General features: G+C 47.2%; 1 protein-coding gene across 2 annotated transcripts; it reads left to right on the forward strand.

Annotated features, from left to right (window-relative positions):
* The first annotated feature begins 3603 nt into the window (after positions 1-3603).
* Positions 3604-17609, forward strand: TARS2 (threonyl-tRNA synthetase 2, mitochondrial). Of its 2 annotated transcripts, XM_004461613.4 has the most exons (18): positions 3604-3747; positions 4028-4224; positions 4528-4651; positions 5318-5442; positions 9013-9130; positions 9237-9301; positions 9566-9644; positions 10800-10946; positions 11143-11241; positions 11541-11758; positions 12227-12389; positions 12624-12761; positions 12939-13016; positions 15015-15115; positions 15322-15423; positions 15602-15674; positions 16258-16372; positions 17226-17609. In XM_004461613.4, exons 1-18 carry the CDS (start codon positions 3688-3690, stop codon positions 17372-17374), a joined length of 2151 nt encoding a protein of 716 aa, XP_004461670.2. In that variant the 5' UTR covers positions 3604-3687; the 3' UTR covers positions 17375-17609. The 2 variants fall into 2 exon arrangements, with proteins under 2 accessions (XP_004461670.2, XP_071063511.1); XM_071207410.1 differs by lacking the exons at positions 16258-16372; positions 17226-17609 and adding an exon at positions 15952-16222.
* The last annotated feature ends 121 nt before the right edge of the window (positions 17610-17730 follow it).

Consider the following 17730-nt stretch of genomic DNA (forward strand, 5'->3'; position numbering starts at 1 on the left):
CAATAGAGAAAACAGAAATACATGTTGCAGTTTTTTGTGTTTCAAAGGGGTGTTGGCTTAAACCAGTCCACCCTGGATCTCTTTGGGTTCATAGCAAATTGGATGTTCCAACAACTTTATTTTCTCATCCCCTTGTGCCCCCTTAGTTTTGATAATTACTCCTAAGATCTTTTTAATTTGTGGAAAAGAAAGGAAATGAGAGGACTTGAAAGTCTTCTGCATTTTGATGCAATATTTCAGTTGGAAAGGGTACAAAGAAAGGAGATGGGCATTATCTAGGTTTTTATGTTTCCTCCTCCCCTGGCTAGAAGTTCCTTGCACCCACCTGAGATAACATTTAAGGTCCAAATCTTGCAGGTAGCCAAACATTGCCAAAGGCAGAGATTGGTGAATTAATTTGAAATCTTTCTTACTGAGCAATGGGCCTTAGTTGTATATTACCTTGGAGAGATGTATTTGGGGTCTTTTTTTTTTTAGAGCACCTTGCTCTTTCCTTTGTTTTTTTAATTTAACATCAAGTTGAACCTGAATTAACACATTCCTGCACTGACTCCTAGGTTTGGGAGATTTCCCTTGGCCTTGATCCGACAAATCAGTGTTGATTAATAGGTAATAGGGTGGGGATTAAGATCTATTTCATTGTTTCTCTTCAACAGACACAAGAGATATCTTAGAGATTTTAGGTGAGCCCAATGCCTTGTTTTCAAAGCCAAAATTCAGTTTATCCCTATGCCCTTAGCAGGATCTTCCCTGTATTTATTCACTCGGGTAACTTAGTTTTGTACTTTTTCTCCCGCTATGGCATCTTTAAGCAAAGTTAAAGTTTGGTCCCATCCTAGATTCTTCTACTTCTTTTACTAAAAGAAAAATTTTATAAACCTAACCAACCTTTTCTAAGAACTAAAGATTTGGAGGTGTGTACTGATCCTGATGACCAGTAGAAAACGTCCTTTCAATGAAGATTTTTATGGTTTAAAACTACAAAAGCTTACCAAGGCTTTAACCAACCTGGGATATCTATTCTAAAAGTGTAGTGAAGCTCAGAATTTCCCAAAACTTGACTAAAGGTTTAGGTCACTTTTTACTGAAGAGCTCTTTTCCTGAGACTTTTGTGAGATCTGGTATTTTTTTTTCCTGCACGTCTTTTTCATTAGCTTTAGACTGTTGTTACAGCACCTTTTTCCTTGGCTGCTTTTGGAACATCTCTCCATTCTGTATTAAAGGCCTTTTTTGTCCTAAAGTCTTACTAGTGTCCTGTGGAGATGATGTATTATGACTAATCTGGCCCCTGAGACACAGCATGGCTTTAGGTTCAGACACACCAGGGCTTGACTTCTCTGAGACTCAGTTTGCAGGTTTTAAAGGAAGTACAAGAGATATTATGTTCAGGGTTGTTCTAGGAATCAAATGAGATAAGGCATAGCACTTGCCACACAGTAGATGTTCAGGATGAAGAGTTAAGGAAGTTTTAAAGATAGATGTATCCCAGGCAGATTAACGGGTTAAAATTCTTTGAGGCTGAAGCATATGCTAGTCACAAGTCAGAAGTTGTAAAGCAGTGATTAATGAATTGGCCTTAGCCAGCTTGCTTGCTTGCTTGCTAACTAGCTACAGGGGAAGGGCCGGAATAACTCTTGACATTCCTTCCTCCACTGCAACACAAGTTGCATAGGCTATGATGTAGTTACTGACCAGAATCCCAACAGCACCCAGTTCAGTACCTTGCACACAGTAAGTAGTAAATCTCTGAGAGATGAGTTTAGGAAACTGCCATTTTAGTGTAGTCTAATTATTATTCCACCATGCCTCTACTATTATAAAAAAAAAAAAGGGGGGGGGGAGGATTAAGAGAGAGTCCTGTGATGAAAGTGTATGTCAGTGTCTGTATCCTTAGGAGTCAAGTCAATACAGTGATATAATTCTAAATTCAATAGTATTTATTGAGCACCTACCATCTTTGTTGCCTGCAATATAACAAGCCCCTGTATGTTTGGTACAGAACCACAGGAAAAGTTTTGCCTGTTGTCACACTTTCTGAATGCCACCTAAAAATTCTATCTTTTCCCCATCACACTTACACTAGATACTTTCCTCTCCCACAATCAGTCTTGTCTCTTTCTCTTTGTATTTCAGGGTATCTAACATACCAGAAGATGGAGCCATGATGCAGAGTGGTGCCTGTGACTCAGATCAACTGCTGCCCTCCCCAGACAGAACCTCTGGCCTCTGTGGAAACACAGATTAAGCAGCTTTCTCTGACAGCTCTTCTCCACCACCTTTTATCCCATCACCATTGAAACTTGAGAACCAACTCTAACCATCCCCACCCCCAGGTGAGGGGACTACTAGGAATTACTGAGAACCTCACAGCTGCCCCCAAGTCCATTTCTCCTCATACCTTATCTACTACAAATCTGACTATGTTTCCATTTTTGCTGTGTAAAATTAATCAAATGTACCTGGTCCTGTGTCCTAGATATATAGCAGGGGCAGGGAAGAGAAGGGATAAAGGAAGCTGAGAGCTAGGATGGAAATGAAAGGCAGAGGGCTTATGGAGGGAATACAGAGCTAAGATTCCAGGGCCCATCACCTCTATCTTTAAGGCAGGGGTTTTTAACCAGGGGTCCACGGGCCCAAAGATTTCAGATCTTTATTTTCTCTGATCTCTAACTGAAATCTAGCATTTCCTTCACTTATGAATGTATGCAATAAATTACAGTAGTATTCATTTTACCTGACTGGCAAAAGGGTCTGTGGAACAAATAACGTTAAGAACCCCTGCACTAAGGTGATGGGGGAATGTATTGGGAGTAAATTCTATTCCCAGCGAAAGCATGGTGTAGTCGAAGAGGACAAAACTTGGATTCAGAAGCCAATTATTAGCACTTCTGACCTTAAATCACTTACCTCTTCTAACCTTAAATCCTCATCTGCGAATAAAAAAGGACTCTAGGGTTCCTCTTGAGCACCTGGAGTATATGAAGGGAAGGGAGTCCAAGAAAGTGCCCTCTGCAGGCTTTGTTCCAGCCCTAAAGCTGTAGTTCATTTATTGTAGTAGTTTTTGTTGTTGTCCATTACCATATGCCATGCGCTATATAGAAAATTCACGTAAATTTTAACTTCATCAATTGGGAGTGATAAATACTATGTGCCTATTTTTAGCGATGAGAAAATTGAGGCTTATAAAAAATAAAAATTACATAGTTAACAGATGCTTCAGGATTTGAACTAGGACGGCTGGCTCCAAAGCCCATGCTCTTAATTGCTTTCTTCTACCTGCCAGTAAAGCCCATGTAAAAGAAAACTGATGGTTACAAGGAAATTACCAACCACCCTTTTCGGTCGTTTTTCGCTCACTCTCGTCCTCAAGAGCGTTCCTGCGTCCCGTCTTTAAGGCGGCAGAATCCCTTATTGCCACCTTGGGCGTTTCAGCTGAAACCCTGCAGGTTTCCCGATTTCCAGCGTGTGTAACAGCTTGGGTCTTCCGGGCAGCCGGAACCACGCGCACCGCTGCTCGTGCTGTGTAGGGCGTACCTCGTCAAAGTTCCTGGAGGTGGTGCCCGACGGGAGTGGCAGTTTCATTAACCAATAGGCCGGGGGATTAGTGGGCCCGGAGCCAATGAGGAGTCTGGTGAAGGAGAAGTGACGCTGATCTGTTTGGGAAGGTAGGCACGGGAATGAAGGAACATGAAACTCTATCAGACGTGGCTCCGGCTCCCAGGGTTACGAGCCTGCGGTCTGCACACGGTACGTGAAGTGCCCCAGAGTTCCGAACCGTACTGGACCCAGCCCAGCCGAAACCCAATAGCTTTCAGCCCAGCCTGACGCAGCTTCAATCCTCTAGAGTCAATGACTGGGGAGTGCAGGGTCCCTTAGGACCCCAAGCGTTGAGCTCTGTACCTTCCGGTACCCTTAAAGACTAGGGTATTGTGACCAAAACCACGTTCATGTCCTCATTTCCCACCATTTCCAGTCTCAAAAAAGGAAACATGGGACATGTGTTACCTTCTAACATCTTTCTCTCCAGGCAGCTGTACCGACCCCTCCATACTGGTTGGCAGAACGGCTTAGCCTTTTTGAGGAGCTATGGGCCACTCAGGAAAAGAGGTCAGCAAGCATGGCACAGAAGGAATACAGGATCATTAAGATATCACTTCCTGGAGGCCAGAAAGTGGACGCCTTGGCATGGAACACAACCCCTTACCAAGTAGCACAGCAGATCAGGTATATACTCATCTACTTTCCAGGATTGTCTTCCTGCCTCTATACTTCATCTGGTCCCAAGCAGGGAAAGAAAACTGGGTTTGCTTGTTTTTATTGCATCTCTATGAAAATAGTGTGGCCTGAGGATTTGTTTTAGTTTCAGGGTCTCTGCTCTTCCTCAGTTATCCATTAGGGAAAGAAATGATAGGTTTTGTTGCTTCAGGAATTTCCCTTCGCAAGCTTGGAGTTGAGAGATCAGTCCCTCTCTTCCCCTGTGGACTATAACCTTGTCTCTTTTCTCATTCCCAACCCCCCTCCCTGAAGTTCAACACTGGCAGATACTGCAGTGGCTGCTCAAGTGAATGGAGAACCTTATGATCTGGATCGGCCCTTGGAGACAGATTCTGATCTTAGATTTCTGACATTTGATTCCCCAGAGGGGAAAGCGGTAAGTGTCTTCCTTGTCAGGCATACAGTAGCTACTAAACTAAGAGATACACAAGTGAGAGGGAGGGGGATCTTGGCATTTACTTCCTTTGCCTTAGTTTCACCATTTGCAGTTGGAAGAGAGATCTACCACAGACTGTGCTTGTCTTGACTATTCCTGACTAAACTGGAAATTTATGACCAAAGTTTTTAGTTAGATGGCTTGAGTTTGTTAAGCTGACATCATTTATGCTAGTGAAGGGGAGAGATAATAGGTTGAAAGACAGAAGAATACCAGTTCAGCCTTCTCACCTCTTGAGACTCACATCGTCATTCATCCATAGTGTAAATTTAATCCTAACATGGCTTCCTCAGCTGAGCACATAACTTGATCATCTAGGCTCCAGGACCAGGAAGCGCCAAGGACTGAGGGGTCGGGCTAGAGATTACTTTCTTCTGTGCACTGAAAGAAGAAGGGTACTTGCCGCCTGCTTTCTTTTCTGTGCAGTTGGGGTTTCTTTACTTTTTACTATTTAGTGGTCACCCCCAGGGTCTAGGTTTTTCCTTTTGTGGTCCTTATTCTAGCAGAGCCATACTAATTTTCCCACCAGCTTTGCTGAGAGGATCAGAATTAGAGGGGTTAAGAGAGAAGGCTGTGAACTCATGAAGTCCTTTCTTTTAAACCCAGGTGTTCTGGCACTCCAGCACTCATGTCTTGGGGGCAGCAGCTGAGCAACTCCTAGGTGCTATTCTGTGTCGAGGCCCAAGTACAGAATGTGGCTTCTACCATGATTTCTTCCTGGGAAGGGAACGGTAAGTAGTGCAGGGAAGGAGGAGAGTGGTTCTGGAGTGGTTTCTGAGACCCTCTTCTGTGGTCTTGGGCGGGTATAGTTTGGAGGAGAAAGCTGGCAGATGGCTGAGGTATTGCATAGCACCCTTCCAAGAACCAGGAGTATAAATGGATTTAATGTACTCCCCAGGCATGGTTGGAAGTGCCCTGTGACATCATCACCCACCCCTTGACTGTCACTTTCTGATGAGAGGCATACTGGGTATATTGAATTACGAGTAGGGCTCTATAGCCAGACCACTTGGATGTCAATCCCTATTCCACCATCAACTCTCTCTGTGACTTTATGCAAGATACTTTACCTCCAGGCTTTACTTTTGTCATCTGTAAAAATAATAGTACATTTCTGTGTTAGTTTCCTAGGGCTGCCATGACAAACTTGACTGCTTAAAACAAAATAAATTTAGTCTCTCACAGTTCTGGAGTCCAGAAGTCCATAAGCAAGGGGTCAGCAGGGTTGGTTCTCTTTGGAAACTCTGAGGAAGAATTTGTCCCATGCCTCTCCTAGTTTCTGGATGCTGCCAGCAACCGTTAGCATTTCTTGACTTAGGACTGCACAACTCCCAGTATCTGCCTCCATCTTCAAATGACCTCCCTCTGTGTCTTCTCCTTTTCTGTCTTTATAAGGATGTTCATCATTTGAGTTAGGGCCCAGGGCAAGCTCTTCTCAAAATCTTTTCCTTAAGTACCTCTGCACAGGCCCTTGTTCCAAATAAGGTCACATTCTGAGGTTCTGGGTGGACATGTTTTTGGGAGCCACAATTCAACCTACCATACTTCCTTGTAAGTATCAAATTACTTAATTCATATATAGAGTTTGGCACATAGTAGAAACTCAGTCAATGTCTTTATTTATTTTAAAGGTATATTTATTTCTCTCCCCTCTCCCCAAGTTGTCTGCTCTCTGTGTCCATTTGCTGTGTGTTCTTCTGTGTCTGCTTGTATTCTTGTCAGTGGTACTGGAAATCTGTGTGTCATTTTGTCGCGTCATCTTGCTGCGTCAGCTCTCCATGTGTGTGGTGCCATTCCTGGGCAGGCTGCACTTTTTTCACGCTGGGCGGCTCTCCTTACGGGGCACACTCCTTGCACGTGGGGCTCCCCTACACTGGGGGTATCCCTGCATGGCACGGCACTCCTTGCGCACATCAGCACTGTGTGTGGACCAACTCATGGGTCAGGAGGTCCTGGGTTTGAACCCTGGACCTCCCATGTGGTAGGCCACCATTCTATCAGTTGATCCAGATCCCCTTCCCAATGCTTGTCTTTAATGTCGTTGTCATTGTCATAATTTTTCTCCAGGCCTCCGCTCTGTTATTAGTACTGCCTTCTCTGCTAGTCCATATCCCTCATCTTCTGTATAATCCTGCTGAAAACTCACCCTCTCTCGCCTTTATGAATTTTTTAAAACTTCATTCTCTCGTTAAAATTGCTCTAATATTATCTAACAAGATTGCCTGCATGCAATTTTTTCCTCTAAACTTTTTATTTTGAAATCATTTCAGACTTACAGTTTATAATATAGCAAATTGCAAAAAGAATATAAACCCTATTCAGAGAACTCCAGCATTCCTTCCCTTTCTCCTGGTACCCAGATCCTCCAATTTTAACATTTTGTCATACCTGCTATGCCGTTCTGTCTATCCACCTATCAATCCATCATGTATCTATCTATCTTTCTGTCTTATTTTCTGAACGTTTGGGAGCAGGTTGCACAGAATACTCCTTGAACACATAATACTTCTATTACATTTCCTAAAAACAAGGATATTAATTTTTATAATCTTACCTTAAGTGCAGTTATCAAGTTCAAGAAACTTAACATTAGGGAAGTGAATATGGCTCAAGCAGTTGGGCTCCCGTCTACCGTATGGAGTGTCCCACATTCGATTCCTAGGGTCTCCTGGTGAAAAAAAAACACTCTGGCACACAGATTGCTGAGAGCTGGCACAACAAGATGAAACAGCAATAAGAGACACAGAGGAGAGAAAGAGACACAACAAACCAGGGAGCTAAGGTGACTCAAGTGACTGAGTGCCACATCAGAAGGTCCCAGGATCAGTTCCTGGTGCCTCCGAAAGAGAATACTAGAGGAGAAGACAAGCAAACACAGAAGAACGCACAGTGAATGGACACAGAGAGCAGAGAGTGAGTGCAAGTGGTGTGGTGGGAGTGGGATTAAATAAATCTTTGAAAAAAAAGAAAAACTTATCATTGATATAAAACTTAATTTTATATTCCAGTTTGTTCATATGTCCCAATAATGTCCTTTTGAGCCTTTTCTCCTCCGTTTTTATTCCCATTGTAGCAGTTTGATATAGTTCTGAATTCCAAAAATAGATATTGGATTATGTTTGTGATCTGATCTGTACCTGGGCATGATTGAATATGATTAGGGCGTTGAGTCCCCACCCTTTGGTGGGTGGGGAAAGGGTAGGGACTCAACAGATAAAAGGCATGGCAAAGAAAAGAGTTGAGGGTTTCTGATGTTGGAGTGTTTTGTTTTTTTTTAAGATTTATTATTTTTTAAATTTATTTCTCTCCCCTTCCACCACTCACCAGTTGTCTGTTCTCTGTGTCCATTTGCTGCATGTTCTTATTTGTCCACTTCTGTTGTTGTCAGCGGCATGGGAAACTGTGTTTCTTTTTGTTGTATCATCTCGTGTCAGCTCTCCATGTGTGCAGCGCCATTCCTGGGCAGGCTGCACTTTCTTTCACACTGGGCGGCTCTCCTTATAGGGCACATTCCTTGCATCTGGGGCTCCCCTACACCCCTGTGTGGCACTCTTTGCACGCATCCGCATTGCACGTGGGCCAGCTCCACATGGGTCAAGGAGGCCTGGGGTTTGAACGGTGGACCTCCCATGTGGTAGACGGACGCCCTATCCACTGGGCCAAGTCCACTTCCCTCTGATGTTGGAGTTTGATGTTGAAGACTTAAGCTGGAGCCCTGGGAAGTAAACCCTGGGAAGTAAGCACACAGAGGAAAGAGAAGCCAGCCCAAGGAAGAAAGGAACCTTGAACCCAGAGAGAAGCAAGGAATCCAAGAAGCCTGAACCCTCACATCCATTAGCAGCCGTCTTGCTCCAACATGTGAAAATAGACTTTGGTGAGGGAAGTAACTTAGGCTTTATGGCCTGGTATCTGTAGGCTCCTACCCCAAATAAATACCCTTTATGAAAACCAATCAATTTCTGGTATTTTGCATCAGCACCCCTTTGGCTGACTAACACACCCATCCACTATCACATATAGCATATAATTATCATTCTCTCAGTAGTTGCTCTTTCTTTTTTTTAATTGTGGAAATATATACAACATAAATATCAGCATTCAACTTTTAATTTCATGCGTAAAGCTTTTGTTCCAACTGTACAATGTATACCTGGTTTTGTATTTCTGTGTTCTCTGAGTTTGTCTTTGCCAGTAATTCTAAGTGTTTCTGGAGAGCAGGACTTCATCTCCCAAGGCCGCAGGTGTGTCACCCAGATGATGCTTTTTAAAGGATGCAGACCAACCAGCTGTTTTCTTTCCAGGACAGTCCGGGGCTCAGAGCTGCCCGTTTTGGAGCGGATTTGCCAGGAACTTGCAGCTGCTGCTCAACCCTTCCGGCGGCTAGAGGCTTCCCAGAATGAACTGCGGCAGCTCTTCAAGGTTGGTGGAAATGGACAGTTTTAGGAGGAAGCTCGAGAAGCATGAGGGAGAGTTGGCTCTCTCCCAAGGACCAAAGACTTCATTCATCCCTTCTGTATTTTTCCAGGATAACCCCTTTAAACTTCGCCTGATTGAGGAGAAAGTGACAGGTCCGACAGCAACAGTGTATGGGTGAGAGTTGTCAAGATTGGAGGAAACAGGGAGCGGTGGGAAAGCACCAAAGAAGGCCAAAAATGGGATAAGGAAAAAGAGGATAGAAGGTAAACTGTTGCTCCAGAGAAAGAAATGGGAACCAGAGTTGACTTTTATCTCTCATTGGTCTCTGTAGAACAGCTCATCTTCACCTCTTCTTTCTGTTAGCTAAAGGCCATGAAAGGGAGAACACTAGAAGTTCAAAAATTTGGAAGCCGCTAACTGGGCCATTCCTTCTCCCAGGTGTGGCACATTGGTCGATCTTTGCCGGGGCCCCCACCTTCGGCACACTGGACAGATTGGAGGACTAAAGCTGCTAACGGTCAGTTGTGAGGGTGGGGTTAGGTTGAGACTCCTGCTTTCATTGAAATGAGCAGGGGAATGAGGAAATGATGCTCTCTCTCAGCCCCTTCTCTACTCAGTTAAGGGGGGAATCTAGAGGGAGAAAGATACCTAATCCCTGTCTTCTAGAAACTCCCAGTCTGTACACCCTACCAGGACCTAGAAGCCAATTCAAATTCCGTAGCTGACATTAGTGCTAAGGGAGATGGGGAAAGGGCCTGAGCAGGCTGCTCAGGGTCCCTTGGGGAAGGCTTCTCTGGTGAGAGATGTGTGGTCCAAGAGGATGGAGGAAAACCATTGACAGGCACAAGGGAAATATCCTAAGTCTAAGGCATGCTTTAGTGAAAATACTGTTCTTGAGCAGGGTGAGTTATCGGATAGGATAAAATCAGGGAGTGAAGGGAGAAGCAGCTGTATTAGGCAAAAAGCCCCAGTTTGAGAACCTAACATCTACACTTAGTCCTGGCTCTGCCACTAAGGGGAGGTAGCCTTGGGTAAATCTCTTTACCCATCTTCCCCATCTATAAAGTAAGGTTATTAGTTCCTGTCCTACTAGCAAATTCACATCATAGATATGATGAAAATCAGCTAACACATGAGAAAGTAAGAAAAAGTTTAAAAGTGCTATAAAATGTAGACTCTTGTCACTCCAGTTAAAGAAATCTAAAAGAGCAAGCAGAAGCATTTGGACTTCGTGAGGCCAGGAGTAGAATATGATGTGGGGGGTTGAGTTTTCTAGCAGCTGTATGGGAGGTTGGTAAGGGGATGGATAGGCAGACATTTGTCCAGAGCTTAGGGTTACTCCCCTAAGCAGCCTCTGAGTAGAAGGGAAAGGAACTCAGTACAGGTATACGGAAAGGGCAGTGGTAGTGAGAAGGGCAGGATAAGGTTAGCTTGGCCAGGAATCAGAAGTCAGGCCAAGACTGTAAACATGCAAGGGAGCTGTCTAGAGGATGGAGGTGTCCATCCTGCTGGTGGTGATGGTGAGAAAAGTAGTGGGAGAGTGCTGAGAGGGAACCCTTGCCCAGCGCCTGACACGTGATGCTTAAACAAAGAGTACCGTGAAAGATGAAAGGGAGGTTGGGGGAGCCTTGAGTCCTCCCAGCTTCCCTTTGTTCTCTGTGCCCTCCCACAGAACTCGTCATCCTTATGGAGGTCTTCAGGGGCTCCAGAGACAGTGCAGCGAGTATCGGGAATCTCCTTCCCCACGGCGGAGAGACTGAGGGCCTGGGAAGAATGGCGGGAGGAAGCACAGCTGCGGGACCACCGGCGCATTGGGAAGGTACAGAGATTGGAAAAAGAGAGAGAGATGATGATAAGGTCTGGAGAGAGAGGAAGGAAACTGATTTTGATGAAGTTGGGAACAGATTCAGTATCAGACAGCCTGAGCAGCTCCGTCAGTTGTTTCTCCTGGGTTCTAGAGCTCCCCTCTCCCCCACCTTCTCTCTTGAACTGACCATTGCTATTCCTGACCCCAGGAACAGGAGCTCTTCTTCTTCCACGAGCTGAGCCCTGGCAGCTGCTTCTTCCTGCCCCGAGGGACAAGGGTGTATAATGCACTGGTTGCTTTTATCAGGGTAAGGGGGACCTGAGCCCTGGGAGGAAGAGGGAGGGAGTGGGGACCTGGGAGATGCCAAAGTTCTAGAGTGAAAAGAAGGGGCTAGGAAGCCTGGATATAGCCATCGTAAAGTGCCGGTGACTTTTCTCAAGGTATTAGAAACGTGCGTTCCACAGTGGGGTGCACAGACGGGAACGTGGGACATGATAGGTTGTATCTGTGAGCCACATGCCTGAGGACCCCAGGGGAATCGGACAGCTGCCACCCTGCCTCCTTCCGCCGGTCACTGAGCTTCCATGTCTGCACCCTCCCCTCCAGGCCGAGTACGCCCGCCGTGGTTTCTCAGAAGTGAAAACCCCCACACTGTTTCCTGCAAGACTCTGGAAACAGTCAGGGCACTGGGAACATTATAGGGAAGACATGTTTGCCCTGCAGCCCCAAGGCGCTGATGAACCTACCAGCTCCCAGAGCGACCACTCTCCCAGCCATCCCACCAACACACTCGCCCTCAAGCCCATGAACTGCCCTGCACACTGGTGAGCTGGAAGCCGGGAGGCCTGGGTCCTCCCAAAGCTAAGGCTAGATAACTGCACTGCTGAATGTCAAGTAATAGAAAGATCCTGGGAAAGAGTTTTGGGACACCTGATTTGAGTCTTGAATCGACCCCCTAGCTAGCCATGGGAACTTGGGAAAATCATTGCATCTCTCTAGATCTCAGTCTCCTTATTAGTAAAACCAAGGATTTGGATTTGCTCTATAAGGCTCTTCTTTTAGCTCAGTTCCTGTCACAAACAAGAGCAGGGGCACAGTAAATGATGGCTGTTATTTTTGAGAAATTCACTTTTGAACAAGGCAGGGCCCAGACTGTGGTGAGTGGGATTGACAGGACTCAGTGGGAGAGCATTAGCTGATGGTACAGAGAGAGCAAGCAAGGAGCCTGGGCAGAGAAGTCTTTGGGGACTAGGTCTCCCTGTGGCCCTAACTGCTCCCCACCCCAACCTCAGCCTGATGTTCGCCCACCGGCCCAGATCCTGGCGAGAGCTGCCCCTGAGACTGGCAGAGTTTGGAGTCCTGCACCGGGCTGAGGCCTCTGGTGGTCTGGGGGGATTGACGCGCCTGCGGCACTTCCAGCAGGATGACGCTCACATCTTCTGTGCTCCAGATCAGGTGGCCCTTCCCCACCTCCACCAAAGCATTTTAAACCACCTTCCATTCTTCCCATGATCCTCCAACATCCCTGACCTAGAGTTGTCCTCTGTACATACTGCAGTTCAGCTACGGTCTACCCCCAGATTTCCTCTGCTACCCTTCTGTGCTTTTACCTGCTGTTTCTCCCAAACCACCATCACCCCAGATCTTGAGCTGGGTCACAACTCACCCACCCTTATTTCCTTCCCCCAGCTGGAAGCAGAGATCCGAGGCTGTCTGGATTTCCTCCGCTCTGTCTATGCAGTCCTTGGCTTCTCCTTCCGCCTTGCACTGTCCACCCGGCCGTCCGGCTTCCTGGGGGAGCCTTGCCTTTGGGACCAGGCTGAACAGGTGAGCAGGAGGTATGGAAACAAGCAGATAAACCACCCTCCAGTGAAAGGGGAGGGGAGACAAGAACAGGGATTCTCAGAGGTATACCCTGAGGGGTCCTTTGTTGGGGACTGGAGGGACATGTTGCCCATAAAGTCTAGGATAACATGTGCCTTTCTTGTCTCATTCCCTCTATAGGTCCTTCAACAGGCCCTGGAAGAATTTGGAGAACCTTGGGACCTCAACCCTGGAGATGGTGCCTTCTATGGGCCAAAGGTAAGCTGGAGATCCTTGGAGTTTTATTTATTCATTTTTTATTTTGTTTTATTAAATACTGAGTAGGTACAAAGCAATATTTTTTAACTTGTGTATGACATAAAGAAGAGTCCAGTAGGGGCTGCAGGAAGGTAAATAGGCCATTTCATCACAGCCGAATGTGCTGAGGTGCTAAGGGAGCACCTTCTCAGGGGGGTCAGGAATGGTGAGTAACTTGTTGGCCAAGTAACGAGGTTGGTCCAGGAAGTAACAGTATAGGCAGAGGCTGGGGGGTGAAAACTCACAGAGCAACTTGGAAGAAGTGAAAGAACCGGGGAGGATGATGGGGAGCTGAAAAGTGCTGGATTTGGTAAAAGGCTGTTAGGTTGGGAAAGGGGGGTAGGCAAGGGAATGAAGAGTTTATTAAGAAACAAGAAAAAGAAAGCACACACTTGAGACATGGATTCAGGCCACGCTACAGGGTGAGATGCATACATGGGGCCCCAGGGTAGGCCTTTTTACAGCCTTTCCTCCTCCCCCTTCTCCATAGTAAGGAGGGATCTCCGCTGTCTGCTGTCCCAATTGGTTGCCTTTCTACCTTCACCTGTCAGTTTTCAGGGACCCAATAAGGTAGCCTTTCTGTTGGGAGGCATCCAGGACTACTTTTGAGCCCGAGAGTTTCAAATGGGGCCCCGTGGCTTGGGTTTTGGCAGGCTTTTCAGCTGTAATGGTTGTGGCTTTGTTCTCAGGTAGCTGCGGAAGGGCCGTTTTTGATAAAGTGGATTTGGGGAATATGGGGTGGAGCCACACGGGAATGAGTGAATGAGCAAAACTTTCTCAAGAATTTTGACTCTCATAAAGGCAAAGGAGGCTAGCTGAAGAGGCCTGGATGGTTAAAAGATTTTTACAAAGGGAGAGATTTGCAAATGTTTAAATGCTGTGATGAGAGGGAGCTTGTTTGAGTGGGAGAGAAAATGAAGTGTAGGAGAGGGAGTACAGTAGAGGGAAGTTTCTGGAGAGGCTCAAGGGGTCAGATAAGAGCCTTCCACAGAAGGGACCACCTTTGGCATTTTGTCAGGGACAAGAAGGAGGGCTGGGTGTGGGTGCAAGGACGTGTGTAGGTGGGATGTCAGGACACCAAGGCATTTTGCCATCTCATGAGAACACTTACCTGAATTCTCATGAGGTAAGAGGCAGGATCGTTTCCTGAGATGAGAGTGGAAGGAGGAGAGTTGTCAACTGAGGGGGTTGAATATATCGAAGAGAGAGAAGGAACCTTGAAAATTTGTGAGGATAATAGGGCAGAAAGCTGACTACGGTAGCCAAAGGACCCTGGCAGCAGTGAGGGTCCTGGCAAGGTTGGAAACAGTTATTTCCATAGTGGCATCAAGCTCTGTTTTTGTGGTATATGACATGTTGGCCAGCTCTAAGCAATTCTGTTGCAGGGCCAAGCTTGTGGGAGGCTAGGGTGGTCTCGGGGTAGATGTGACAGAAAAACAGTGGTACAAGGGAATCAGGGAGAGTGGTTACAGCTGCACAGGAAAGAAACAAAGGTGGGAGAGGGGCCTGTGGGTGGGATAAAAAAGAGGAGTTGAGGAACCTATAGGTCAAGGAACAAGTACTAGGAGTAATTGTCAGACCTGGAAGGCTAAGAGGTGGTAATCGCAGTGGGGTATCTGATGGACTGTTTCAGAGGAGCAGCCATTCTGGGCAAGGACAGGGTGAAGGGCATGCATGGGGGTGAAGGTCCTTGAGATGAGGAGCTCCAGGAATTGAGAAGTCAGGGTCTGGATCGGTCATTTGGATGAATGTTGATGTCCTGTAAAATTACATCAGACTTAAGTGGAGAGACACTGAAAGCCATTGCCCAAGTCCCCAGTGAGTGAGGTAGAGGAGTAGAGTGTGAAAAGCTGGGCAACATGACTCATAGAACAAGCTGGCACATGGGTAGGTTGAAGGGATGTGGGAGGGGAGAGGGTCACGGAGGGCACTGGTTTTGCTTTCTCTCATGCCCTCCAGATTGACGTGCACCTCCACGATGTCCTGGGTCGGCCTCATCAGTGTGGGACAATCCAGCTGGACTTTCAGCTACCCCTGAGATTCGGCCTCCAATACCGGGGGTACTGGCCTTGCCCCATCCTTTTCTTCCTCAGCAGCCCTTGGAATAGGTGGAAAGCAACTCCCTCCTCTGCTTTTGACCCTAAAACCTAAGCCAGTCCTCCACACCCTCCCCTGCCGTGGCTGTTTCTTGACAGTGGGAAGGTGATTCTGGGTGTGCTTTTTGTGATGCCACCTCCATTCAACCCCACCTTCCTCTCCCTCCAAGGCATACAGGGGCCCTGGAGCGTCCAGTCCTCATTCACCGAGCGGTGCTGGGTTCTGTGGAAAGGATGTTGGGAGTGCTGGCAGAAAGCTGCGGAGGAAAATGGTGAGACCCCTGACCCTGCATTTCTCTTCTGGCCCTCAGACCACATGGCTTGTGCCCTGTGCCCTGTCCCCCTTCACACTTCAGCTTCTGGTGTTTTCTCACATCTGCTCCCTGCAGCAGCCTCACTTTTGGCCAGAACCCAAATGAATAATTTTCCCTCCTGTTCTCTTGCAACCAGGCCACTGTGGCTGTCGCCACTCCAGGTGGTAGTCATCCCTGTGGGGACTGAGCAAGAGGAGTATGCCAGAGAGGTGAGAGCTGCAAGCAAGAGGAGGGGCGGAATCAGGACCCCCAGGGAGTGCGGTGCCCGGCGCCCGCAGGATAGTGGGAAGGGCCCAGCACTGGGCACCACGAGCTGGCCTTGGCAGCTGTCCTATTTTCTGGACATTCTACATCTCAGAAATGGGAGTGAGCCCTGCCTTGTGGGGATGTGTGCAAATCAAACAAATAGCAGATAATAAAAGCTGCCAAGAGAGCACTTAGTACAGAAGTGGGTTAGTAAATGCTGGCTTTGTTTCTCTGTTCTAGAGAGAATTAAGGAGTGTGTATATACTGGAGTTGAGCAGCTGGTTGGGTAGAGTGGTGGCTCGAAGCAGGCAAAACCCAGGTTGGAAGTTCATCCCCAGTAGGAGGCACACGAAAAAGTTGGAGGGGTCGGGGTGAAAAGGCCTCCGTGAGGCGGTGAACGGAGGGACTGTTGGTGAGAACTGTCGAGCACTGAGGCAAGGGAAGGAGGAATGGATGGCGGTCTTGGGAAGGTTGATACCAGACTGTGCTAGCTTCTCAACCTGCCATTACGTTTGTACCCATCACTGTCACCAACCTCTGCCCCAGGCACAGCAGAGCCTGCAGGCTGCAGGACTGGTTGGTGACCTGGATGCTGACTCTGGACTGACCCTCAGCCGGCGAGTTCGCCAGGCCCAGCTTGCCCACTACAATTTTCAGTTTGGTAAGTGAGTAGGCCAGCTCAGGATTTCAGCTCTCCTCCCTGCCCTCTGCAATCTTCGTTCCTGTCTATTAAGTTTGGTGAGTTGCCAGTTGGGTTAATTGGGGCTCACTGTCTTAGCTGGGAATAGAATGAGGCAGGATTCAGGACACCTGACTCATTTGGGCACCAGGTTCCTTTACCACGTGACAACCACCTCTGACCCTCAGAACAGCTTTCCTCTCGCCCTCACCTTAGTGTCTGTGATGTTACTTGACCAAGGGAACTTCAGAGGGAAAGGGACAGGAAGGGCTAACAAGGTGTTAATTAATTAGCTTATCCTAGACCTAGACGGAGTCAGCCCTGAGGGATGAGGAGAAAGACCTGAGGGGGAAAGTCTAGCCAACAGAAACTCCAACCAGTTTACCTGGTTCTATAGTTCAGTACCCCCCACTTGACCAGCACCTTGAGCAGGCTGTCCCATAATCCTGTGGTCTTGCACATTTCTGTTTCAACCCTGCTGTCTTCCTCTTAATGCCCTTCCTTCCACCCTTGTCACCACCCCGTCACACACACTGTGTTTCTCTCGTCTTTTTCTTGACCTGCTAGTCTTTAGCTGACTCTAGGGTCTCTGACCCCTGGGCTCCTGACGGGAAGTGATAAGGCATGTAGGAGAATGGCTGGGACATTTCTTTATCTCTTCAGAGTGAGCAGAGAACTGGAGTGAGGGACACCTAAATACATCCTTTGAACCATATCTGGGCCCTGCTCCTACCCTTCCTAAAGATTTAGGCCTTTTAAATTTCTGCATAGTAAAAGGAAATATCCCATGTGGATAAATTTGCCCTGAGATTCTCAACCTTGTTTCTTCCTGCAGTGGTTGGCCAGAAAGAGCAAAGTAGGAGAACAGTGAACATTCGGACTCGCGATAATCGTCGACTTGGGGAGCGGGACTTGACTGCGGCTGTGGAGCGCCTGCTCGAGCTGCAGAACGCCAGGGTGCCAAATGCTGAAGAAATTTTCTGAGCCTGTGTACCCAGATGGGGCTGAGACCTCCAGGAGCCACCAGCCTCCCTTAACAGGGGACCCCAACACAAATGATAGAGCACGAAGAACCCCAGACCTCAGAATTCTTGTGCAGGCATGTAACTGTGCTCTCTCCTGAAAAGACTTGGTTTGGGGACCTTGAAGAGAGAAGGAAGCTGTAGCTGTTTGGATGTGAGGAGAGTGTAACTGAAAATAATAAACTTGAAGCTACTGAGTATGTGTCTTCATCTCTGACTCCTGAAAGTAGGTTTAAAGAGAGTTGGGCTCTGTCTCCCTCTGTTTATCCCAGGGGTTTAGGGAAATTCAGAGGGACAGCCCAAGTGTCCCAGTGGTGG

Source organism: Dasypus novemcinctus, chromosome 13 (genome assembly GCF_030445035.2).
Source record: "Dasypus novemcinctus isolate mDasNov1 chromosome 13, mDasNov1.1.hap2, whole genome shotgun sequence".
NCBI lineage: Eukaryota > Metazoa > Chordata > Mammalia > Cingulata > Dasypodidae > Dasypus > Dasypus novemcinctus.

Bases quoted from the DNA above. Each gene is read 5' to 3' on its own strand.
- TARS2 (XM_004461613.4), top strand. From the start codon at position 3,688: ATGAAACTCTATCAGACGTGGCTCCGGCTCCCAGGGTTACGAGCCTGC. The intron at 3,748-4,027 runs GTACGTGAAGTG...CTTTCTCTCCAG, and splicing joins GAGCCTGCGGTCTGCACACG to GCAGCTGTACCGACCCCTCC. The intron at 12,390-12,623 runs GTGGCCCTTCCC...TCCTTCCCCCAG, and splicing joins TCTTCTGTGCTCCAGATCAG to CTGGAAGCAGAGATCCGAGG.